At 36.5% G+C, this 27,603-nt stretch overlaps 1 protein-coding gene across 1 annotated transcript; it reads right to left on the reverse strand.

Annotated features, from left to right (window-relative positions):
- Nucleotides 1-229: 229 nt before the first annotated feature.
- On the reverse strand, nucleotides 230-27,164 carry LOC106670201 (PI-PLC X domain-containing protein 1-like). The gene is made up of 6 exons (XM_014400312.2): nucleotides 26,999-27,164; nucleotides 9,945-10,256; nucleotides 9,716-9,888; nucleotides 5,534-5,729; nucleotides 735-999; nucleotides 230-671 (listed from the first exon to the last, which is right to left on the reverse strand). Exons 1-6 carry the CDS (start codon nucleotides 27,078-27,080, stop codon nucleotides 410-412), a joined length of 1,290 nt encoding a protein of 429 aa, XP_014255798.1. The 5' UTR covers nucleotides 27,081-27,164; the 3' UTR covers nucleotides 230-409.
- Between the last annotated feature and the right edge of the window lie 439 nt (nucleotides 27,165-27,603).

The following is a 27,603-nucleotide window of genomic DNA, read 5'->3' on the forward strand; positions in this document are numbered from 1 at the left end:
GAGTTTTTCGAATGTGATTATAATAAATTTCTTAAATAAAGAAAAGTTGATAAGTTTTAAAGCTGGTTTTTTTAAAGCACTCATCAGATTCTCAGACTCCCCCTAACCATCCCATTGGTCAGCTGTCTTGTCCCCTTCTCTCTTGCTCAAAAAAAAAAAAACTGTTATAGTGGCGCTCCACTGAATTTAAGCCTGCATTGTCACAATGTAGTAATTTTTATTTTAAAAAATAATATTTTTCATACATATAATTGCTTATATACAATATCTTACAAACCTTATTCAATACACATTTTTATATACAATATTTTCAATGCTTAAGTACATTTTTTCCTTTTGATTTTAATATCGATAATTTGTGATCACACTTAATGAAAGTTTTCAGGTTATTTTATTAAAATTTAAATGGCTATGAATGAGCATCATCACAGAGTGAATTCACTGCTTTACGTTTGTTCCATGCGATTGCAGAATCCACAATACTCGTCGATCGTATAAAATCGACAGCGACAGCATTGCACTTTCTCCCCCAGTCGTTGATAAACCACTGTGATACTTCATGATTGACTGAATCTGCCATATTCCGCAGTCCTTTCATTTTGTCCGATATGATCGACCACGCATCAGCCGTCAGCTCAGTCATCGCCGACCACATGATGCCATTTCTTCGGCTAAATAATACAATGCGGATATTACAAACCTTTTACAATCATATTTTCACGAGATGTACTCACTTGTTAGAAAATATGTGGCTGAAATAAACCGTGAGATCTTGCAACGTCCTCACGTCACCCCATTTTTGAGATACAGGAACCCAAAGGAAATCTGAATGTTTTCTCACAGACAGCTGGTCATTGTACGCAAGAATCAAACGGCTCTTCGAGTTCCAGATCTGATTGAGTGAGGCGCTCCAGCCATGAATAGGAGGGACTGTATATTGGCCCAATTCCTTTCTTAAATAGTCAATAAATTCATCATGAACTTGCTGTTTTGTAAAACCTAGAAATAAATTTACATTACTATCAACCTTATTGGCAATATTTTAAACACAAACTTATGCATGTTTTAAACGAACATATCTTGAGATTTCATGCTGTGGTCTCTAGGGAGATGAACCTGTAATCTTGGTCTGCCTATTCTTACTCGGTTTGTTGTCAGACACATTTTGGCAGACAAACCAAACAAACTACATAAACATAAGTAGTTTGACCATCAAGTCTGCCTATTCTCACAGGTCTGGTCAATCAGATACATTTTATCATTCAATCACTGAAGATAGTGTGTTTAAAGATGAAGCTAAACTTAAATATGCCTGGCAAGATTACTGGTACAGATGGTGCAAGATCATAGGCGGTAAAACATTCAATTTATCACCTCCCAGTCACAACAAAAATAACTGCATGTTCTTGTTTAAACTTTAATATTAATTGAGCTTTTTGCAATATAGCTGAGTTAGTACTTGATAAGTGATGCTGCCCTGTCTATTTTTGATGTTTCATCAGACAGCTGAGGGGTTCGGCCAGTAGATTAAAAATATTTATTGTGACCTTATGCATTTCATGAAGCCTGTAATTCCATCAGAAGATGCCAAATTAGGCAATTCTAAGATTTATTAGCACTTATGGAGATATATAACATGGAATGATAATGGAGGAGACTTTCATCATGAAACCAAACATTCTACAGTTATATTGGGCACTACAATATCTAGTATGTAGGATTGAGTTAGCTTATTTCATTTTTACTTTAATCATACTGGAATAAATTTAGTCAAATTATCATGCATTTTTGGGATGCCTTCTTCAATTGAGTTCACAGACCGGCATAATCAGAGATTACCAAACAGCAGGATGATCACCTCAAGGACATTAAAAATCTCACTAAACTATAATCATTAATATTTTCTTTGCATTTATGTTGTAAGCTGAGGGCTGGCGGCTTAAGTAAGATTATATGGTGTATAGATGGCTTTAAAAAATAAAAACCAGTGAAGAAACCGGTTCATCGAAAAATCCTTCGAAACCTACCTAAAAAAGCAGTAGTTTTAGGTTAACTATCTTTAAAATTATATCCATAGAACAACTAACAACTAAGATTCTTAAAATCTTCCATCATGCATATGATTCCAAAGTGTAAAAATTAACAAAATCTTCCATCATCCTACTGTGCAATAGTCTGTGCCTTATAATGGCAAAATCCTGGAACAACTCCTGCTTAAATATTCTCGTCATCATTCATTCCTGTAACCTTATTGTTGATTGACATTTTGTGCTCAGACGCTCTCATTCCATTATTCACCAGTGCCATCGCACTGTAGACATCATCGATACTGCACTTGAGCAAAATGACTGCTGCTCTGGTGTATGTAGCCCTGGAAGCTTAAGAGAGCCCTCCCTTTCATCTACTACCTAATCCTAAAATGCTACCCAACCCTTAGATACTTTCAAGACATCATTGTTCCCTCTATATCAGCTGGCTATTGCAGGGAATTATCTTACGACCCATACTCTAAACAGTACACGAGACATTCCTTCTCTTTCTTAAATTAAACTATGTGGATGATACCCGTTCTCATAAAAATCCTGTTATGTCAACCAAAAACCTGCTAACCCATGCAAAGAAACAGCTTCATGGAGACAATCTAGGATACCAACTACCAAGATAACCCCGGAAAAGAATTAAAAAATGCTTCAAGAGGTAGAAAATATCAATGTTCAAAAATGTGAATATGTCACATCATACCACTGTTTCTATCTACTACAATAGTATATTTTGATATCTTGATGATACATAAATCCTCTATGTTTTGTCCATCTTTATAAAGCTTTTGTACAACCCATACTACAATATGCTACACCTGTTTGGAACCCATTCTATCTAAATTATCAAAAAATTCTTCAATCTGTACAAAACAAATTTTTAAAAAAACTTTCCTTCAAACTCAATCTTCCTCCGAATTCTGCCTACCCTGGAATCCGCTATGAATTTAAACTTTTCGAACTGGCACTAAGAAGGGATTACTTTGATATTGTTTTTGTATTTAAATTATTGAACAATCTCATTGATAGTCCTTATCACCTCTCTCAACTACAACTAAATGTCCCTTCGTACTCTCTTAAAACCTATAAATTATTTTATATTGAATTCCAAAGCTCTAACTACATGCTCTCTTCTCCTCTACACAGAATGATGACCAAGAGTAACAACATCTGCAATAGCATTGACTTCTTCAATAGTTCTGTGCAATCTGTGAAAAACCTTATCCTACAACCTTAGTTGAATGCTTTTATATTTCATACTGTACAAAATTATTACAATTTATTTCATTTACTGGTTCAACTAATTATCGCACTCTAGTCTTATTATATATTTACTCTAGAGCATTATGTTCATTAAATATGTACCTAATTATTGTAGTTTCAATTGTCTTTCAGCTTTATTTTGTTTTCTCTGCCTTATTTGGTTAGTAATTATGTCTTTAATTTTTGTTGTTCAGTTTTTACTCTTTAATTGTATTTTTATATTTATCATTTATATTTACCATTTATATTATTACCATGTATATACGTCCTTATTCTTTTTATATACATTATTTGTATTTTTACATATATTATTTATATTTTTTGCTATTGTAAAATGTCTTTTTTTATAGTGGATTTCGATCCGTAAATAAATAAATAAATAGATACGTGGAAAAAACGACTTACATAGAGCCCTCACACGACGTTGAAGACCCAAAAGACAAAAACTAAAGAAACGCTTCAGACTCTTAAAGATTGCTTGGCAAACGGTCAAAATTGTCTCTACAAAACAAACGATTCATTAACGTCAATATTTTGAAATCCATTTGGACTTACAACCTCTAACATATCTAATGCCTACAACCCACAATCCTTCGAACTATTTTTTTTTTTTTTTTTTTTTACACTTAAATACTTCCATACAGTTCACACATTCCGTTTGGTCGGTGGAGTACTTGATATTCCTCCACCGACCTACACTTAAACTAAACTAGATTGGGGTCGATGGGGTACTTTTATGAATATTCCGCCATCGACCCCGAACACACACTCACCCGTTTTCATCGTTCGAGGGGCGATGATGACGTTATTCACCCTCACCCCTCGCCATTCACGCTGATAAATACATGCACACAGACAAAACATATAGACACATAACACATAAGACATACTATATACAATAAAAAAAAAAAAAACAATTTCCCTTAAAAAGCGGAACAGGGGACTCTGAAACTCGCTACCGTGCTCGAGGACTCTTCTTAAATCCGGCGGCATGCCTACACGCTCTCTGTATGGAGCCAAGGCATGACACGCCTCTATTATGTGGGACACATCGAGCAACCTTTCTCTGCATAAAGGGCACCTGCGCGGGCCTTCGAACTATTGTCAATGGTTTATTCTCTATGAATCCAATCTTACCATACACAATGACCTTATATCCGATATGTCCTTGAGGTTGCGAAAACAACCAATTCTCCGAATTATTGCCATATTAGAAAGACTGTTAAAAAGTATAATTATCAGTCTAGCTATAATAAATTGACAGCTTTCGAACTTTTTTAACCAATCGGTTTATTGAGCAGCGTTGTTAATTTAATTAAACCTAGTAATTGAGAAAAACAGTCAATCTGTGCATTGACTAACAAATGCGCTTCCGAACCAAGCTCAACTTCCGTGAAAAGATGTAAATGTCCTTCCGGTTATTATCAACTCACTTGATGTCTTTTTGTTGCGAGAAGGCCGAGAATGAAACAGGAGGACTTGTTTCCCTTTCACAATGGAATTGAAATGATCGAAAAAGTGTAAAATAACCAACTTGGAGAATAATATCCAATATTATCATTATAGCGTAAAAAATATAAAAAAAAATAAAAACTAGAAATGATAAATGATGGAGTGAGTGTGGTATACAATCCTTTTTAAAACTGTGAGTAGGAACTATCTTTTTAAAAAGGATTAAAAAAATTAATTTAAAATTTAGGAGTACATCTTAAATAGTTAACACCCGTACATTGCACAATTTTGTCACAAAGACAAACCAAGTATTTAGTACTATTTAAAACCTTTCAATTAATTAAGGTTTTTAGTTGAGATAAAAAAGTCAGCGCCACGAGCGGGATTCGAACTCACGATCTTCGGCTTGATACGCCGTTGCTCTACCACTTCAGCTATCGTGACGTCGATCCGCTCGGACACTAACTTCCCATTTCAACATCAGCGTATCTAGCCGAAGATCGTGGGTTCGAACCCCGCTCATGACACTGACTTTTTTATCTCAACTAAAAACCTTAATTAATTGAAAGATATTAATTGGTCAAGCGGACCACGAAACTAGTGAATTTATTTTACACAACTCTTTAAATTTGTGGCAGATGAACGAATGCTTATACATATGTATTACAAAAGTTCACAATTTGAATTTATTTGGAGTCCTATTTTAGGGACTTCAGGCTTCTAGCCAAGAAAATCTTAATTTAATATACAACCTCAACATTAAATGGATTTTGCCTTACCGACGGAAAATCTGTGAAAATCGATTACGACGATTTCCTCGGTCTTGTTCATGAATTCTCTCAGGGAGATTAAGGAATTTTCCAAAGGTCGCACCCTTGCGATACCGTGGTTTAGCCAGTAACCGCTTTTGTACTTGGAAACCCTGAAGTCGAGATAGCGAGCGCCGTGAATTAACTGTTCCATGATTGACTCGTCCTAGAAGACACAGACCAAACTTAAAAATGTAAAATTACCATAAATCATAAATTAATGGAATAAAAAAAAAGGCATAGAAAACTCATGTAAGAACTGTATCTGCGTAATTAGTTGAAATATCCTTATCAAACTATATGTTGGGTATCGTGAATAGGAGCTCAGACCCACTTTCCAAAACTTTTCCAAATTAATCTTAAATAAAATTCCATGGGCTATCCCAGGATTCGAACCCAGCATTACTAGCATGGTTAAGACGAATCGGACATCCCAACCACTTCTCTCCTCTCACTCACTCACTCACTCACTCTCTCTCTCTCTCATCTTCTATCTCTCAAAATTTTACTTTTTCCATTCACAACACAAGATCCAACTCTGTTTTTTAACCATAATCTTCCCTTCTCCCTATATTCCCTTTAATACACTAATACATTTAATCATAAATATTAAAAACATCATCTAATGAAAATCTTGATAAACCTGAGTTCATAATTTGCAAAATTTATACTATCAAACATTTCTGTTTGAGTTGTTTATCAGAAAATAGTCAAAATTTATCGTGTTCAATATCGATCAAGTTAGGAGGTTTGTCAACCTCGGAAAGATGTTTCGAAAATGTTTTCGACTTCCTTTTTTAAAAAAGGATTGAACACCGCACTCACTCCATCATTCATCATTTCTATTTAAAAAAAGATTGAACACCGCACTCACTCCATCATTCATGACAAGCATTTTAAATGTGTTTCGTATTACTGTTGTTTAAATAGTTTTATTGCAGTGCACTCTCGACACGACACGCAAGAATGGCACAATTACACAGAAGACAAACACTTTGAGCCCTGAAGATGATCTCAATAAAGATCGAAACGTTGGCACGATAAAGAAAATGTTTTTCTGAAACCTACATCCCACCAGACCGCATCTCACGATTTCTAAATAAATATCGATTAACGGTCACTAATCACCACACATTACCACCAAATCATAATAAATTTTTAAATTAGGCCATTTTAAANCAATTACACAGAAGACAAACACTTTGAGCCCTGAAGATGATCTCAATAAAGATCGAAACGTTGGCACGATAAAGAAAATGTTTTTCTGAAACCTACATCCCACCAGACCGCATCTCACGATTTCTAAATAAATATCGATTAACGGTCACTAATCACCACACATTTTTATGTAGAAATGTTTAATGTGTAGAATGTTATGATTGCTTTATGTGTTTTGTGTGATGTGATGATGACATCGACATTGAATTTGATTGTGTTTATCTTTGTTGATGTAAACCATTTCTAAGTTTATGTTTGTTTTGTTCTGTGTGTAACAGTTTTGGTTTGTTGAAGTCGAAATTGTGTTTGTGTTCAAATTGATAGGTAGCCAGTGGTGTAGAATTTTGTTTGGATTTTTTAGCAATCATAGATATGTTGCCTTTACTCTGTTATCCAGATATTGGGATGTACTACCGATGTAAGTTGAGGGACAATTTAAACAATTGATTTTGTAAATTACGTCAGATTTATTTGTTACTGGGATTTTTAATCTTGGACAAAAGTTAGGGAATTATTTTATAGTTTTTGAAAGCTATTTTAAAGTTGTCAGAAGAGAGAAATGTGTTTCATTTATGTGATAGGCCGTGAATGAATGGCATGGAAATGTATGTTGGTTTATCTATATTTGATAGATTTAATGTATTATTATTATTAGTAGTAGTAGTGGATGGTGTTAGAGTTGAGTTGTAGTTGTTGATTATGTGTTTAGGGTAGTGATTGTTATGGAGGATTGTTTGTTTATCTTTATGTTCTTGTGGTGAAATTATTCATGGCTTAGGGTAATAATTCTGTCGAAGTAGCCCTTTAGCCGTGTTTATTATTGTATGAAGAGGATGGTGTGATGTAAAATTCAGGTAGCGATCTGTGTTCCTTGGTTTTTTATACCAATCTGTGTTTAATGTGCCATCTGATTGTTTTATTACGAGTCTGTCTAAAAACGGTATTGTTTTGTTGTTTTCGATTTCATGTGTAAATTGCGTGGGTGAAAGCTGTTAACAACAACAATTACGTGTTTCTTGTTTTCTCACAGCTTGTATTTAATCTGGGTAAGTAGATTAATCATATCTGTAAACTGAAAAGAAGACGATTACTCAATGTTTTACCTGTTGTTAACCCAACTTCATGCTATCACTGTGTTTGTGTTAGTAATAATTATAATCAGTTCATTTAAGTCTTTTATTTGCCAATAATCACGAGTAGATAAAACGGTAAAACTTTCATTAAGGAATGTTCAGATATTCGTCAATTTATCTATAATAAATAATGGCGAATGAATAAAAAACATCTTGTTTCCAAGCAAGTTGTACCTCTCACGTTACTTTTCACTAGGGAGAGACAAAGGAGGTTGGAAAGGAAGAGAAAATGTCAACCGGTGTCTCAGTATGGGAGGTTTTGCTCCAGGTTTTTCCAGGCTTCACGGATGAAGCCTACTTTACTCGATGAAATCGCCAAAAAAAAGTTTCTAATAACCGTCGAAGATCGATTTGTTTGCCACACTTTTTTCGATTTGTTCTCTTTGCCCTTGAAGCGAGTTTAATGAAAATTTAGCGAATACGGAACTACTGGAATTTTTTGAGGTTAATCCTTCGATTATGGCCGTTTGGCAAATTTGTAAGGTGGCTACAGATATGCGGGATTCGTCAATGACGAGTAAGTTTCGCCAAATGGATGGGACTCTTATTCGCCGAACAATAGTCAGTGGCCAGTGCTCGACTTACTTGGCAAATTGTTGGATTCCTTGTCTGCTTCAAAGTGCACAAATATTCGCCACAAATCTGCGGGGTTGACCCCAACTTACTACCAATCATGATGGACAACCGTGAAACTGTCATTGCTGCAGCTCTGGTTACCGTTTTGTGGAATGGCTACGAAGTCAGTCACAGAGTACTGTTTCCACGCATCGAAAAACCCGTTCCAACTTTTGTGATTCGGAAGAGAAATTCCATTGGCTCAGCTAGGTACAGATCGAGGAGTTCCAAGTATGTTATGACGGGCCAATCCATTCCTAACCCACAAAACCAACGCTATATTGTTCTTTTATTAAAACATTTATGCAATTTAGGAATCGTTTATTATTGAAAAATAAAGTAAATAGAAAAGAACTTACTGTTGATTGGTGATTACAGTGGATTTATGTGCAATACAATGATTCCCGAATGTGTGGATGCTTTGAGTTCGTTCTTCACGGATATTTGTGCATTTTGAAGCGAACAAGAAAACCGACAATTAGCTGAGCAAAGCATGCACCGAATATTGTTGCTCGGCGAATAACCGTCACCACTAGTCGAGATTCAGCGAACCTTTGCTCGGCATTCGGCAAATACCGCATGTCTGGAACCACCTTTAAAGTGAGTTCATTTACTTTTAAGAAAGAAAACATAAACAAAACGTATATTTTTGGGTCAAATAGCATTTGTACGATGACATCCTGGTTGGTTTGCACAAAAATAGCAGTTGAAATAATTTTCAGAAACTGTATTTTTATTTATTTCGACTGTCTTATATTTTGATCCTAATTCATTTATGTTTGAAAGTAACAATAAGAAGTACTCTTTTTATGTAAGGTTTTGGTTGAATTGAAAAAGTCAGTGCCACGAGCGGGATTCGAACCCACGACCTTCGGCTAGATACGCCGCTGCTCTAACCACTTCGGTCGAAGTCGTCAAGTATTGAGCCGAAGGTCGTGGGTTCGAATCCCGCTCGTGGCACTAACTTTTCCATTTCAACCAAAACCTTACATAAAAAGGTTAATTAATTAAAAGAAGTAATTTGGTCAATGGACAGTAACTATAATGGATTTAATAAGAAGTACCTTATTCTAGTTTTATTTTATTTTTTATAAATGCCTGTGCTCACTTTTACTGGGAGTTCTATTTTATTACCTCTCATTTTCTCGCATCTTGTGTATAATGTTTTATAATTTAGTACAATTACCTGGGCGTAAATATATTTCATATATCTGTCTTCCTCGAAAGGTCTGTGAGCAACTTGAAACGCTCCGGAGTCGTGAGTACCCGGGAAAAAGGTTTCGGTCAATTTAAGGTTGCCGATATACTTTCTGTTCTCTCTCATCCACCTCGGATTCGATCCCAAGCAACTGGCAGCGACTGAAAGGCTAAAATCATTTACGAAACTTCTACCAGTATGCGTCGTCCTGCAGTACCTGGCAGTCCCCGGCCCCGTCTCCAGTAGGCCGACCAGAAGCCGAAGCAAGTCTTGTTGAAGTTGGGCACCTCTTGGAACCTCCTTCCTTCCTGGACGCCCGTCCTCACCCAGCCACGGCCGCCGGTCACGTTGGCGAGGAAGACCGCCGGGGAATCAGCCCTCGGCTGCTGCTTGTAAAGCCCGACATAGTCTCCCTCCATCCATAGCTCTCCAACGTCCCAGTAAATGTCCATTATCCTCAAGCTGCCCTTTGTCACTAACGGTGACACCGTTATTCCGACGATTGGCTTCTTGCATTTCCATTGAAGAGCTGAAAAAAAGGTGAATCGTTAGAAATGACGCCGGTATGTTTAGACTATGCAAGTATGGACGAGAGGACAAAGGTACTTATAAATTCTAGCCTTTTTACACTTTGAAAGAAGTAGAATTATTCATGTATTTGCTTATCACGGACTCTTTTGACGGTTCAAAATACCGACCCGAGGGCAGAGCCGGCGAGGTTAAACGAAGTTTTGTCGAAGAAGGAAGAAGAAAGAAGAATTTCAAGTTAAACTATTAAAAACTAGTTTACAAAATAACCACCAGTTTTATTTATAAAATATGGAATAAAGTGAAACACATATTCTTTTGGAGTTTTGCATATAGAGCAAATTTCATTGAGGTCATCTTTCCTCCAAAGATAAAATTGTATGCTTGGTTGAGCCGAATATGTTTAAGGAGATGTCAATGAGCGTGTTGGTGTCTGAATAGATGGTTAGGGATATCCACCCTGGAAGTTGTGGCCTACTCCATGTGGAACTACGACGGCGATGGGTGGTACATTGTGGTTAAGGCACAGGGTCCTGAAAAGGTGCATCTCGTGTCCTCATCCACGTCCCTTTCTCAATCCAGGTTCCTTCTTTCCTGCGACCCCTCCCAACCCTTGGCTACAAGGGGGTGTCCGGGCGCGAAATAATGATGTAGCCCAGAGGCAACCTCTCCAAAGCACAAGGTGTACTAGTGACGGCCTTGGGTCGGCATGGTCGGCGGGTGCCTTATAAGAAGCACACGAGGGTTAATGTACCAGATCCTGTCTGCATAGACGGGGGAGGGTGCATGACCGTCTGTACGACGGGTTAACAGAAATGTTCCAAAGTTCAGCCCTTGTTACACTGGGAATGGACTCATAGTGGCGTGGTAACGCCCATGGCGAGAACTTAGAGAAGAGGCTGTCTTCTACCTGAGATCATCGCACGAAACTTGCGTATGGCCACCGTTATACACCCGGCTTCACGGGATACGGCGGATCGGACGGCAGCATATAAACGTTGAGGACGCTATGATTATGCTGAAAAGTCCCTCGAATGATGAGTAGTGGCGGACGGGAACGGGTAGTGAATCGGTTGCTCCTACTCGAGTATGCTTTGCACGTAGGTGTAGGCTGAGCTTGATTGGAGGCTTTTCCCGTAGGCGGTACACCTCTAGGTGGTTAGCAATTCTACTTTAAACGAAACCACGGCCGGAGAGTTTCTACGCTGGGGAAGCCCCAATACTCTGGGAGATAGAGTGGCCTTTTCTATCTAGGGAGTGCGCGGGAGACCGGGCTGATGTATTTCGGCCTAGGTAGCCCTTTGCGCGCGGCATACGGTTTGATGCTTAATGGGAACCGGACCACTCGGTATGGGCAAGCGGGGAGCGAGGTTGTCTTGGTCCTTCGGGGCTGATTTGCCTAGTAACGTAATGCTGCGGCAGTAACACCATTCTATCGTATGTGGAGGTGCGTCAGCTCCCATCTTGAGAATCAAAACGTCCGAATAGGCTAGGTGGAAAATTCAGGCCCTTGTTCAGAATGTGTCAGCTCTGCGTTCAGGTGTTGCAGCAGGAGTTTGCCCCAGTTCTACCAAACACAATTTTTCCACACCCTCAACACTCCGAACATCATGCTCCGAAACCCATCAGGCCTTACACCAACCGTAGTACAAACGTAGCTTTAACAGCGTAACATCATGGTCTTAGCTTAGCCAGCCCGTTCTCCAGGCTTGAATGTACCCGAGGCGTCTTCTAGATGTAATTAAGGAAAGAGGAGGAAATACGAGATTTTGAAATGTTAATTAAAAATGTAATTACATAAAATTTTATCCGTCTTTTCTTCTTTTTTTCATTTATCATTTTCCTTATCAAATTACTTTTTTAAACAGAGACTCAATTATTAAACGTTAAAAAAACGTGAAACTGATTAATATATAAAAATATATACAAATCAAGTTATATCACAAGTGGGTGGAATTTTTTGCCTTTTAGTGTATATTCCAAGCGTTTCCTTTCCAAGACATGTCGTCGTCAAACTTGATGCGCAAGTATTTAATTGCGTGATTTCCCTCTTAAATATAGTTTTATATTCGTATTGTGCCCTGTTTTAGAAATCTGCATAGCCTTGGACTCATCACTGCTGAAGGTTATTCCGTTTTTTCAGACCATTTTTCGATAGGAAGCAGTGACTTGTTTCCAAATACCTCGAGATCAAATTGTCTGTCGCTAGACAAAATTTGAAGACCGACGTCCGTGAAGGCGAAGACTTCACTTTAGCAAGAAAAGGAATCTTTAGGAGCGAGTCAAAATCTATAGTCCAATAGCCTGATCCACAACAAGAGCCTTAAGGGCAGACTTTTTTCTGTTTCTTCTGACGGTGAGAGATGGTGTTGTTATAAAAGCTATACGCTGTTCAAAATAATCTCTAGACAATCTATATAAATTTAATGGACTCTCTTTTTCACTAAGCTGGTAAGAATTGATGACCATGGAGACAAGTCAACGGCGCCCTGGACGCCAAGTGAGATTATTAGTACCTTTCTGCGATCAGCTAGTTCTCTGTTGATCTGCTGCTGCACTAACTATAGCTGTAATGATTATTTGGAGGTCGTGAGATGCGGTCTGATTTGACGTAGGTTTTAGAAAAAACATTTTCTTTGTCGTGCCAACGTTTCGATCTTTATTGAGATCAACTTCAGGGCTCAAAGTGTTTGTTTTCCGTGTAGATGTGTCGTACTTAGTCGTTAGTTAATAAGTGAGCGAGCAAGGAAATATAAAAAACGCTAAGGAAGAAACAAGAACAGAAAGGACAAAGAACTTAACAGAAAGGAATTCAAAATTCTTCCTGACTCTCTACCACCTTAAAAAATTGGACTACCAAGAGATGACCATCATTGAGCCTAAAAGAGACATAGACAACTAGATCTAGACCATACCCCTGAAAACAAAATTGCGTAAATGAAACGAAAATCTTCCTTAAAATCCATTAGCATAAAGCGATAAGTGCTAAGGATCCCATCAACATTTAATGGGGACAAACATCAACACGATCTTAGCTTGCAAAGTTTATTACGTCTTTTATATATTTATTATATAATAAGTATCATTTTGTAGGACCATGATTTACCTTGAACCAAATAGAAGGAAGTCATTAATGCAAATTGTTTCTAAGCCCATAGCGTTTTACATAAATAAACCGACTTCCAGGATGATTGACTACCCTAGTGATTCATGCATCCGCGAAGTCCTTCTGATTGATGAACACAAGGTTAGGCACCTAACACAGACTTTTTTCCAACTACATAAAAGTATCCGTTGTAATGCAGATCAACAAGCAGCAGAAGTTGTCTTGGAGTTAAGTAAAAATGAACAATTTTATCCATCCTAATGCTAGATTTATTGCTGGTGTTGATTTCAATTATCAATCCGCATTCTTTGTGTCTCGACTCCAACTATTTTTCAATACTCATTGTTCTTCGATTAGACAAATAAAATAGACGACGACTTGGCATCAATTGATCACCTCTAATACACCCAAAGAAAGACACTTTTTGATTTAATGTGAAAAATGGAGAAGTGGGCTCATAGCTGTCGATTGCTGCCGCCGTGTGTCAGATTGAAGGTCTTATAGTTTCCAATGACCCAGCTGTGACTGAGCGTGTCGACTTTTTCCCCAATCTTGGATGATTTTTGAATTTTCCCCAATTCGATAACGTCAAATAGTTTTTGTGCAGAGGCCCTCGTCAGTAGGGAAGCGGACTTGAAATGACCCACCGGAAAGAGATCCATTTCTACAAGGATTGGACCTGCTGGCTTTTCAGTTATTAAGTAATTTCTTTTTGGTTTTAACATTATCGTGTATTTTTTTATATCTGGCTCCACACAGGAAGACATCCGTAGCAGACCGGGCAAAATGAATTGTAAAATTATATCGTTTTATTTATAATTTTGAGTCGCCCAATTGATAGCCAATCCGATTCTCGCATTTACCACGTTCCTTGCAATTTCCAAATAAATTCTGAATGAAGTTTGACCCCTCGTCGATGCTTTTGACTCCCAACATATAGTTAATGTAGTCTGTAAAAGAAATCACTATCCACAAAACAGAAACTATTTAGAAACTGAAAGTCTTTGTGGTAATGAACCTGCAGTTTGGTCAGTCAACCGAAACGATTTTTACAGACTATAGGCGAGAATAGGCGCACCAGGAAAACCGGACACAATGAAGCCACTTTTCATCGCTTCACAATTATGAACCTGTTCCCAGATGTGACGTATTGGTTGAGACTGAGAGGAGAACCGGGAGGGGGTCTTGGCGTTAATGGGGGATTTACTCAATTTAGTACTCGTTCTGTTGTAGAATGATGTTAATGTACGAGTGATGAGTAGTAAAAATACTGGTTTTTGAAACGAGTGATTTTTATTCAAACCCGTAAACAGAACCCAACATTTTACGGAATCCCCCCACTTCAACAAGTCATATGCTGGAGATTTTTCCTTTCCATCTTCGTTTGCATTGTCTAGATGGTTTAGTATATCACTCGCGTTTCGCTTTTACGCCATTTCCGGTATGACTTTATTTTGTCAGAAAATTTACTCTAGACATAAAATTATTAATTTTTATTTCTTTATTACATACAAAAAGGGCATGACAATAAAATAGTCAGGCATAATTTTCGAGAATGGCTTCCCTGAAATCTGCCGTGCAGTTCTGTCCAGGCGCTTTTCTTCTTCCAAACGTCTCCTTTTTAAAGTTCCCCTTAAGTTTGTAAGAAAACAAGAGGAGTTTGGAGTGTGATGTGCTGCGGTACGCCGAAACGTGACTGTCCGAATGTTTTTACACATGTATATTACATGTTCTAATGAAAGGGAAATTATTTAGTTAAACATGATAAAATAGAATTGGTGTGATTAACTCAACCTTGATCCTTCCCATTCACCTATACTCGCTTGAAATATTTTCGGGCTCGTTCGCCTTTTAGTCTTATTCAGTACCTTGTCTGTGTCTTATTTGATCAAGTTTTTTGTTAATTTGTAAAGAGTAATGGGGTCAACATGGGAAACAGGAAAATGCGCGTGGTGGCTGGTCTGTGAGTGTATCTATTCTATCCTATCTGTATGACCTGTTCATAGGTTCTAATGACTGATTTAATTGCTTTGGTTAGGCATGACCAAATATAATAACTTATAAATAATAATCTCACAACACTTTCAGACAAAACCAATATGACACCACAAGATTAGCACCACATTTCATGCCCTGAAGATGACCCGAATAAAGATCGAAACGTAGGAAAAAAATTAAAAAAGGTGTTTTTCTAAACTACCCCATTCATGACCGCTCCTCATAACTTTAACAAATTATTATATATGTATATATTATTATTATTATTTCTTTTTACGAGGGTTCGCAACAGCAGAGGTCATATAAGCCCTAGGGTGCCGGTGTTTTTGAAAAAAAGCTCATTTGTAAGTATGTCGGGTTCGAATGCAGGGCCGCTAGATTCGAACCCGGGACCTTTACCTTACAGTGATAAGCGCCGTGTCAACGCCTAAACCGTTGCGGCCACCGACGCCCCTGTATATATATTATTATAATATAATAAATATATACATATACATATATTTATATATATATTATTAAATATAATATATAAATATAATAACTCTCAAACTTCAAACTAAATAACATTAAATTTTGAAATTATTTAGTAATGATAGGTGATGACTTGTCGTTTGATCCTCTCCAATTATCCTGGTCCGCTTATTCCCGCTGGTATTGTCTACCAAACGCATTTCTCCTATTAGCCAACTTCAGTAGTTTATCATGTTATTAGTTAAATCGTTTGTCCTTTTATTAAGTGCTAATGATTTAAGAAATTGCTTTTTTTAACTGGGATGATCTAATGTAATTAGAGTTACATAAAACCGCGGAAATGTTGCAAAAAAAAAAAATAAATAAATAAAAACGTCATGTATTCAAGAAGGCACTGTATATGTTAACAATAAAACGGTTAAAAATTCGTGCTGGAATGTTAAGGTTTTGACGGTAGAAAGAACTTAAGAACGATAGAAGAAGGAATTTCGCCTACTTTCTTCTTAAAAAGGCTTACTTTCACTTTTGGTACGGTGGCGTGATGTTAACGGCCAATACAATTAAAATCTTCTGGGACAGGAGAAGAATATTGCGTCTTTCATCTTAAACTTTTCTGAAATATTGTTCATCGTCCCCATTTTTTGGCATTAAGGACAGTGCATAGAAGAAGAAGAGAAGCGATTTCCTGAGGCCGCGAAACGGTTGCCTCATGACATGTTTATGGATGATTTAATTACGTCACTTCCGTCTGTGTCTGACGCTGTTGAGCTGGCACAACAAGCAAGGGAACTGTTTGCTTCCGGTAGTTTTACACTGACCAAATGGACGTCCAATATGACCGAATTTTGTTCCATCTTTGTGGATGTTGGTTAACGAACTACTATTAAAGTGTTTGAATCTGACAAGGCTTTCGAGATTTTGGGTTTGCGATGGCGTCCTGACCTAGATTTCTTTGATTTTCGAGGTAACCATGAATCAAGGAGTGCAACGAAGCGGCACATTCTGTCCTCTGTTGCCCGAATCCGTTGGGTTTCTTGGCACCTGTTACGTTATTTGCCAAAGGTTTAGTAAAGACATTGTGGCAGCATAACGTAGATTGGGATGAAACAGCCCCTCGATTCAACAAAAATGGAAAATATTTGAAAACGAAATACCTCTTTTAGCTAATTTTCACGTCCCCCGACACAACAGCAGAGTTTCAGTGATAGGGCTTTGCGACGCATCAGAAATTGGTTATGGGGAGGTCATACACATCAAGGTGGAATCAAAAGATAAAGAACCAACCATCCGTTTGTTGTGCGGAAAATCAAAGGAGGCTAAGGCTAAGGTTTTGACAATACCTCGATTGGAATTATGTGCGGCGTTGTTGCTGACAAAATTGTTTCGCGTTGTACTTCCTATTATCCGTCCGTTGTACTGTGGAACGAGTGGTGGCCTTTTTGTCGCGAATGTTGTCCTTTGTTGGATAAGCCCACCTCCTTCTAAATGGCAAAGCTTTGTGGCTAATCGTGTTGCCCAAATCCAAGAAGGGGAGATCGATAATTGGTTTTTCATTAAAGGAAATGAAAATCCAGCTGAATGTTTTTCGCGAGGTGACTTCGTCCGAACTTATCTCTCATCCCTTATGGTGGACAGATCCCGAATGGTTAAGACTAGATGAAGGTTATTGGCCGATCTCATGTAAAACGGAAATGCTTCCTGAATCAAGAGCGCCTTTATGATTATTACCACCACTTCAGCCAATGCAAATAACATCCACGAACTGATCGAGCGTTGTTCCAGTTATTCTCGTTTGTTACATACGACTGTGCGTATTCTGAGGTTTTTAAAACTACTTCCCATCCATTCCCAGATTTTAACCAGCGATGTAGAGAGGGCTGAATTCTATCTTTGCAAAGTCGTTCAGAGGGTATACTTTGCACATGATTTGCAATCCGTCGAAAGAAACCACAATTGGAGACCCAGAATTATCTCCCTTTATTGACAGGGGATTGTTGAGGGTCCGGGTGTAAGTTAAAGCCAGGAACACACTTACCCGATGCTACGCCATGCGACGCTACCCGATGCTACCCGACGCCTTGCCACGTTTTGGTGGGGTGTGCACATCTATCCGACGCAAGCACACGTCGCGTACAGTCCACAGCGTTTATCACAATAATCACTATCACAATCGCAACGCATCTTTTGTTCTTAATGCACTATTTTGAGCAAAACCTTGTACAGCCATGTAATAAATTGTTAGTTAAATTTCATGAGCACAACCATCTAATAAATTGTTTGTTAAACTTAATTGTTTTAAATAAAGTTACTCCTAACCATCATAATTAAACAATGTTTATAAAAACCTTTGCATTTTTGATCTCGTTTAATTTGGTTTACATTAAAATAACCTGTAATTAATATAACGACAAAATTACATGTACTTAGTTTGAAATAAACTACAAAAAATATGAGTGTCCTGTTCTGATGCTACCCGACATTACAAAATGGTGTAATTTTACGAGCAAAACTATGAAATAAATTGTTAATTAAATTTATGAGCAAAACCGTGTAATAAATTGTTGCAATTTTAGTACCGCCGAAGCGAGTACAATAAATTGTTCATAAAATTCAATATATCAAAAAATCGTATTCCGCTGTTTTGATTAATTTTCTACCAAACCATTAAAATTATTTTTTTAAATAAAAACTAATTAATTTTTAATCACAGTTAATTTGGTTTATATGAAAATAAGTATGTTGTAATTAATATAACGACAATAATAAATGTAGTTTGAATAAAAATATGAGTGTCCGGTTCTTTTGTCTTCGACTGTACTCGATGCGACCCGACAAAAATCTGGACAGTGGTGATCGCAGAGCGTCGGGTAGGTTAGCATGGCATAGCATCGGGTTGATGTGCACGGGGGTAATACAACCTTATGGAAAATTGGAGTTTGAATTTGCTTCGGATAGCATCGGGTAGCGTCGCATGGCGTAGCATCGGGTAAAGTGTTTCTGGCATAAAGCATGCCAAGCTAGATTTCAAACACAGTCACCCAGCATTTTACCCAAGGTTGAAGGTTTGTTGTCCTATTAATTGACTATTATCATAAGGTTCATTGTCACGCGGGTCCACATTTGTTGTCCGTATTTAGACAAAAATTTTGGATTCTTGCAGCGCGACAAATTATTCGGACAAGGTGCGGAAATGCAATGGTTGCTTTACAGACCGCCCTTCTGCTTCGACTCCGAAAATGGGCGATCTCCCATGTTGTAAAGTTTTGCGGTCAAAACCGTTTTTGCAAAGCGGGGTAGATTACGCTGGTCCGATTAATATTTGTTTGGCTCGGCGTCGTAAATCAGACCTCTCGAAGGCCGACATCTGTTTATTTATTTGTCAACAAAGGCCGTACACATTGAACTCGTCTCCGAATTGTCAACTTCAATGTTTTAAATACATTTCGCAGATTTCTTTCTCGTCGAGGTCCCTGTCAGGTAGTCACCCCTTTTGAATATAATTATAGTTTAGATGATGACCATCGCAACATAGACTGCTACACAGATGGTTCACTTATCAAAGGTAGAGGGAGTGGTGGAGGAATCTACATACCTAAATTAGGAATCACCATCTCCTCCCCTCTTGACAATAACACCTAAGTTTTTCAGGCGGAAATCTGGGCCATTAATGTGTGTTGTAGAACACTTATAGAAATTAAAATTAAGGGAAAGGATATTAGATTTTTTTCTGATAGTCAGGCGAGTCTTAGGTCATTCCAAAAAGATTTGTCAACCTCACGACTGGTGGAGGAAACTATAGATCTTATCAATAGGATCTCTTTCAGGTTTGAGAATAAGGTGACCCTTATTCGGATACCAGCACATAAAGGACACCATGACAATGAAAAGGCGGATGGCCTAGCCAAAGGAGGTTCTAATACTGCGTTTCTCGGGCCACAACCGGTATTACCTCCCTCTATGAGCACAGCGAAAGAGAGTATCAATAACTGGGGCATGAAACAATTCCTTAGGGAGTGGAATTTATCCCCCGGACACAGGCAATCGAAAGAGTTCGTTAAGGCGATCAAACCAGCAGAATCGAAATGGCTATTCTCTATCTCAAGGAAGGGAATTCGGAGGCTGATAGGTATTCTGACAGTCCATTGCCAACTGAGTCGACACCTCTCCATAACGGGTATTCTACCAGATCCCTTTAGCCGTCATTGGTATACTAGGTCCAGATTTGAAATCTTTGAAGGGGCGGGCATCACCAAATCACTTGCCGAGATAAAATAGTCCAAAATCTTGGGGTTTGTGAACAATTCCAAGAGATTTATGCAGGACACGTGAGCCGGACCTTCTAGGGATGGGGTACGAGTCTACCCAGACATTAAACCCGTCGGGTCTTGGTCGCCCACCCTGCGTAATATATATAGCTTTATCCTGTCGTTCTTGTTTCACATAGTGTCTTGTCCCAATTTGTTTGGTTATTAACCATTAAACCGCGTTACGGATGCAACTCCTGATTGAGTTGAAATTGGGAGCGTTATCCTTACGCACGTGTGACCAGACTGGGTGGTCACGTTCTAGTAACAAAGCATTTAAATATAATAAATAATTCACACAGTAATAATATAAATTAAAAATACTATAATAAAATAGTTAATTAAGATTTTTTTTCTTATGCGCACAGTTCAAAATAATAACAATAAAAAAATTATATAGTTTTAAGCCCAAGTGGTTTTGGTTATGTTTGTTGCATGGCATAAGAATAATTATCGTTATTTGCTAATTGTTATACTTCATTATCAAGATCGGGACTACGAAAAGGACGGATCATTCGAAAGGTTGGGTAGAGATAGGAAGTTGGTATTTAGACGAAGGTCGTGGGTTCGAATCCCGCTCGTGACGCTGACTTTTTTATCTCAACCAATACCTTAAATAAAGATTAATTAATTGAAAAATATAATTAATATTAATAATTTAATATAATAANTAAACAAATATCGATTAACGGTCACTAATCACCACACAAAAGTGATAATGTTGGTTTAAGCAAATGTTTGAAAGGTACATCACACAAGATAAATTTTGAGGACGTAAACATATTAGGCAGAGAAAATAACCATCAAAACAGGTCAGAACGGAGAACATACGTTATAAACATATAAAACTACAACATAAATGTACAAGAAGAAAAAACAGAGTGTGTATATAAACAAATTTTATTGTAACAACGTATAAAAATAATGTAAATTGTAATGAATAAAAATGTCAAAACATATCTTATTGCTCAAAATAAAAATAATTATTACATAAAACAAACATAGTAAATTAGAAATGTAAAACTAAGTTTAAAATACAAACAAAAAATTATTATTTATATAGAAAAAACATATAGCTGGAAATAACGCCACTTATTGGATATCAGTTCGGAACAAAAAATAGATCACTCACATTTTTTCGTCTTAACAAATGCTGACCATTGATATTACATTTTTTGCAATACAAAGTTTCTTTTATTAAAATTAGAACATATCTAATAAAAGAAATTTCTAAGAATCAATAAATAATATTTGATTTGGGGTGAGATAGATAGCATACTTTTTGTTTACTTTCAAATGAAAACAAATCTCTCCAAGTAAACAAGACTAATTCAGTTCTGGCTCTGCTTTCCTTGTGATAACATTTACCTGTGCAAAATTTTTAATATCAGTTGAGAAAAATCTTATTTAGAAAGATATAAATCGAGGGTTTTGCATTTCTGATATCTCAAAAAATACCGTTAGGAGCGAAAAAGTGATTTTAGGATAGATTTTTGAAATCTCCATGAAGCTGTGGGTCAAAGATATCTCTTGGAAGACCGTCCGCCTTAACAACACGCAAAAACGGACAATTTTAATGGAAGCTTCCAAATCTAACGTTCTTTCAAATTGTAATGTAAAATTTTTAATAAAGTTAAAAGGGTCTTTCGCGCAGCTTCTCACATCGAAAGAAAAAAATGAAAGGGTTACCACCTAATACGGAGAATAAGGAATAAAGAAGTGCGCTGGAAGGAAATCCTGTTCAGCCATGAAATTCAATCTCGATAGCCCAGATGATTGGGGTTTCTAAGAGGCAAATGGGAGGAGACAGCATTACGACATGGGGTGGCATTGACTCCACTAACAAAACTGCCATTTCTAACAATTATTATTTCTAGCCGAATGAAAAGTCAAGATTGTGCAGAAAAGTGCTCTGACATGCCCAAAGAAAACGTCATTTTCCAGCAATACAATGCACCAGTACACACGGCAAAAATTGTAAGATAATTTTTAAGGAGAAAAATATTCAATTTGTAGATTGGCCGGAAAGGTCCCCAGACTTTAACATAATTAAAAATGTCTAGGGTCACTGTGTTTCTAGTGGAAGCCGACGGCGCTGATGAATTTGAGAAATGAAATTCAGGAAGAGTGGGCCAAATTTCCTTAAGAATTGATTCGTTCCCAATTGAATTGATGCATTAGGAAAAGATGATGCGTACACAGCATAGTAAGGAATTTAATTTGCATTAGGAGTCACAAAGGGTTGCCTAATAGCGAAAGCTAAGGTAAACAAAAATTTGTATTATTTGCCCCCTCAACACGACACACAATAATGACACATCTACACAGAAAAGAAACATTTTGAGCCCCGAAGATGATCTCAATAAAGATCGAAACGTTGGCACGATGAAGAAAATGTTTTTCTAAAACCTACGTCACACCAGACCGCACCTCACGATGTCCAAATAACTCTTTATAAACTTCCGATCAGAAACGAGGTGGGTGACCAAGCAATTCCTAACATAATTTAATTATTTTCAATTAATTAATCTTTATTTAAGGTACTGCTTGAGATAAAAAAGTCAGTATCGCGAGCAGGATTCGAACCCACGACCTTCGGCTGAATACGCCGCTGCTCTACCACTTGACCTATCGTGAGAGCTGTCAAAACCTTATTTAAATATTGATTAATTGAAAAGAATTTATTTGGTCAATCAGACCACGAAACCTAATAGAGATAATTTAATTATATTTTTTAGACATTTGTAAAAAAGCATTGTTTTGTAAAATAATATATAAATCTGTACACTTTAGAAACTCAAGACTGATGAGGGGAAATGGATGGCCCCGAGATCGATCTCTTCAATAAAACAAGTAAAAAACACATGGGCCTTATTAGTTCTAACACATCCTAAATTAAGTAAATAAAAAAACCGAATTTACGAAAAAACAAAATCATTCTTTAGAATTAAATTTTGCATAACGCATTCATTGATAAATAATCCATCAGGGGTAATTTTTAAATTAATAAACTATAAACTAACAAGTTGAGGCTATTGATATGATATCTCTAGGGCTGTGATTTAAATGCAATAAAAACAGACAAATATATGTAAATATATTTGGTAAAAAATGCAATTTAGAACTGAAAATACTATGAGAAAAAATAAGGAAAACTCAAATTCAAACATAATTGTATTGAAAAGAGAAACAGTGGCAGGAGGAACATCACATTGTTAATATTGAAAAAGAAAAACGCATAAAAAAAAGTTAAATGTAAAAATCCATTGTCTCATCCATCGAGACCCAGATCGGTCCATTTTCGATGAAGTCTATGGTTTTACGGAGTGTTTCATTGTATTTGAGATCCAGGTGAGAGAGGGTACTTTCGTGTGGAATAATTTTCCTTGTATATGTCTAAAAACAAAAGCACGACATAAATCGGTATCGAAACCGGACTTTACAGACCCAGCCCTTGTGGCACCTTGTGTCACAAAAGTTTGTTGAAACTTTGACTTCCTACCTTGTGTTTTGCTGTCTTTATGTGCTGTGTTACCAAAAACGTGAAGATGTTGATACAGGTTTATCACAACAAACACAGTATAAAACGCCTCCATCCCCTTAAAAGTCTCACTTTAAAAGTCAGGCACATACTTTTGAACAAGATATTTCATCTTCGCAGTGACTTTCGGCATTTTAGGAGTATTCAGTCCAGAACACACAAATAATGTTTCACGATGGAAAAAGATCAAACTATTCCAAGAGAACATTTACAGTGGTACAAACACTATTCCTTTCCACATTTATTCCAAGAGAAGCAAAGGCGACCGAAAGTTCGCGGAAAGAGGTGAAGCAGCAACTGAACACACACAATTTCGTTCATTATGTGGAAACTGAAGAAGGGAGCTCTTTTTTAAAGATTTTTTTTGCCTGGTCAGAAACATTAAAATTTGACCTGACAAATGTAAAAAAATATGCAATTACAACCCACTTATACAAAAATATGCATTTCTGGCAATACATAAGAAGAAGAAAAATAACTTTATTCTGGGACTGGGGTCCCCTAGGAATAATTTACACGAAATAAATAAAGAAAGTTCCTTCTATGAAGTTAAAAGTAAAAAAAAAGATAGAAATCGTGGCACAATGTATACCAATAAGGTAGGACAGAAGAAAAAATTACGAGAATATTAAACAAAAATAACAAATGTTAACGTGAGGTCTCTGCTTGGAGGGAGAGGAGGGAGGAAAAGGAGGCAGCGTGACGAATAGTTCCAGGGTTTAGGGGCTCGGATCAGAAAGGATCTTTCGAAGGTATGGGTTGTATGTTGCGGAAGGATAAGGTCGATTGGGGATGAGCGGGTCTTACGAGTAAGATGTGAGGAGTTGAATATATACACAATAATAAATAATAAATAATAATAAACAATAATAAATAATAATATATTCACAAATATACAAAATAAATATAGCTTAAAAAAGCCTCCAAATGCTTCAAAACATACACAGTTTGTTAAAACTGGATAGTTAGGGATGGTAACCAGGAAAAATATGCAAATGCATATATTTCTCAGCCCTAGATATCACCGATTTATAAGAAACGTTTCTTCGTGATACTTAAGTCAAAATATTTTAGTCACTTGTAATTACATTTTTGCAGATCATTTTGGTGTCTCTACCCTCTCTGTGTTGATCCGTCAGACGAGTTTCTGCATTTCGCTATCTTCAGTATTGGGTCTATGTGATTTTTGTGAAGTCAAGTCTCTTTTATAAGATCATTAGCAGTACGATGATTTTTTCGAACTTATCTTTGTCGTTGTATTTGGTGGATTAAGTCTGGCTGTTTGATGTTCGTCAGTCTTCTTCTTTTTAGTTGGTACGTCTATGTGAACTATTGTCAATTTGTTGGTTTATGTATTCTTTTAGTGTTAAATGGTGTTTGTATATTTTCAAATATTAACTATGTTTATTTTCTTCCTTTGTACATAGTAGTACCATGAACAACCAATTTATGTTGCTTTTTTTTTTTTTTTTTTGATTAGGTTAAAGTTGGTTTTTACAACTTCTGTGTTATTGTTATTTGTGTGTGTGTGTGTGTTCTTTTTCATTACGTTGAAGTTTAACTTCTGTATTGTTGCTCTTTTTCGTACTTTTTTCATTGGCTTTATTTATTTTTTTATAATTTGTACTAAATTACAACTATTTTCAAGTAGATAACAAGTAACAGTGAGCAAGGCAATATATACAAAATTAAAAACAAGAGTGGAGAAAATACCCATTTGTATTAATCCAACGTTACTAAAATATTGTCTGTTTAATTGATACTTGTGTCATTATCACTGTCACTATCATCACCATCACATCCTAGGAGATATCCCGGCCATTGTCTCTGGCTTATCTATGGTTTTGTAAGGCAGTTTTTTTATTGTTGAGAGGTAAATTAGAACGTTTGTCAGGAAGTCGTGCATAAGCTCCTGACGTTTCAATCGTGTGTGAGGATTCCACATCAGGCGTTTGTCGACGTACAGTCCGAGGTACAGCACCTTGTCCGCAGTTGGGAGAATAATATTATTTAAGAAAACAGGGAGATCTTTTTACAGAAAGTGAAGGTAATGTGGGTGGATTTGTCTGTGCTAAATTTCATCCTTTTCTTTTTACACCAAGACACTAGTTGTACGATGTGTTGTTGGAGGTTGGTTGAAGTTGGTTTTTGCAACTAAGATTTTTTTTTTCTTTTGTCTGTGTTTAGTGTAGATATGTTGTACAATATTTTCTGTGTTGTTGTCCATTATGTTTAGTGTTTCTTTTTCAAGTGTTTTGTTTCATTTTTCTTTCTCTTTGTGCTTTTTTATTAAGTTAAATTTGGGAAATAAATTTGCCCTGGACAATTGGTTGGATTACTGCATTAACCCCACTCTCCCCTTTTCACACCGTCACCACTTGGGCATAAAATTTCTGCATTTTTCTTAGATGAAATTAAAGAAAAGGGTATACCGCTTGAAAGCTTTTTAAACCAAGAAGTTTATTATGATAATAAGGTTGCAATTTTTTTACAAATTTTAAATTTAGCAATTTAACGCTGTTTGAAATTCGTTTTTGGATTTGTCGAAATCTTACTAGTTCGACTACGAGTAGATTTTTGAAGAAAATCAAAGAAAAACATGTTGAAAAACTGCAAAACAGTTGAGAATCGGACCATGTTTCACACATACTTATTTGTCTTTCTGGATTTATTTTCTAACCAAAAACTATACAAAGAAAACTAAGAGAAAATGTGTAAATTTAGTATTTTCAAGAGAGTTTAAATAAGTAATGTAGTAAATTTACAGTTTTTTGCATTTAGAACTTTTATAATTTTGTATATAATTTTGCGAATATTATCCTATAACAATTATATACACCTACATAAAACTGTTTTAATTTTTTTAAATTCGTATTGGAATTTATTTTATATTTCATTTTATCTATACTACAAAAAATTAAAAGTTAATTCTTATAGATCAAAGTTAACAAGACCAAAAAAAACCACTGAGAAAAAATATTTTACCTTTTTTGCTAATAGTGTTTAGTTATTTAATATTTTAAAAATAACTACATTATTGTCATGTAGTAAAGTATTTACTATATGTTTTTGTTATTTGTTAATACAAAGAAACTTTAAGAACAGTTGTAAGTAAATGAGATAATTAACTGGTTGCCAGGGTAGTTTTTGATGTTTTAACTAACTCTTGCGCCATTATTTCTTATTTACTGCAAAAATTGTTTGTTGTAGAGAAGATTTTAACATTGGCGAATTTCTCTAAAAAAATCAGACTTTTTCTTATCAATACGAACATGTTTTGTTTGTATTCTGCAATAAAATTACGTTCTAGAAAAATCGTGTACCTGGAAGAATTTTCCGCGTCGGATTGGCCCAGGAGGCGCAAATGCAGGAGACGAGGACGAGATACGAGTAGCCGGAGGACATAGCACATGAGAGTCGAGTTGCTTTGAAAGGGTCGATCGAAACTGGGCCCTGCCTTCAACTGATGCGTACTTTTCATCCGCGTCCCCACCAACCGACAATTGAACCAAGTAGCTGTTTGCTCGCCTGCCAACCGGAATTCAATCTCTCTCGTACTCACTGCCTCTGCCGGGTTTTCCTTTCAAACGAACCGTCAATTTTCCCACAATTACTTCATTATTTACTAATCACTTGGGCGTGAAATATACGTATTTGCACATTTTTCCCGGTCAATTAAAACATCCAGTTTTAACGAACTGTATGTGTTTTGAAGCATTTCGAATCAATTTAAGCTATATTTATTTTGCATATTTCTGCATATATTGCCATAAATGCATATTTTTGAATAAGTGAGTTGTAATTGCATATTTTTTTTTACATATCTAGCATATCGGTATTTGGCACGTCAAATCTTAATGTTTCTGACCAGGTAAACAAAAATCTCCAAAAAGAGCTCCCGTTTTCACATAATGAACGAGATTGTGTG

Source organism: Cimex lectularius, unplaced genomic scaffold (genome assembly GCF_000648675.2).
Source record: "Cimex lectularius strain Harlan isolate CLEC.00 unplaced genomic scaffold, Clec_2.1 scaffold134, whole genome shotgun sequence".
NCBI classification, from domain to species: Eukaryota; Metazoa; Arthropoda; class Insecta; order Hemiptera; family Cimicidae; genus Cimex; species Cimex lectularius.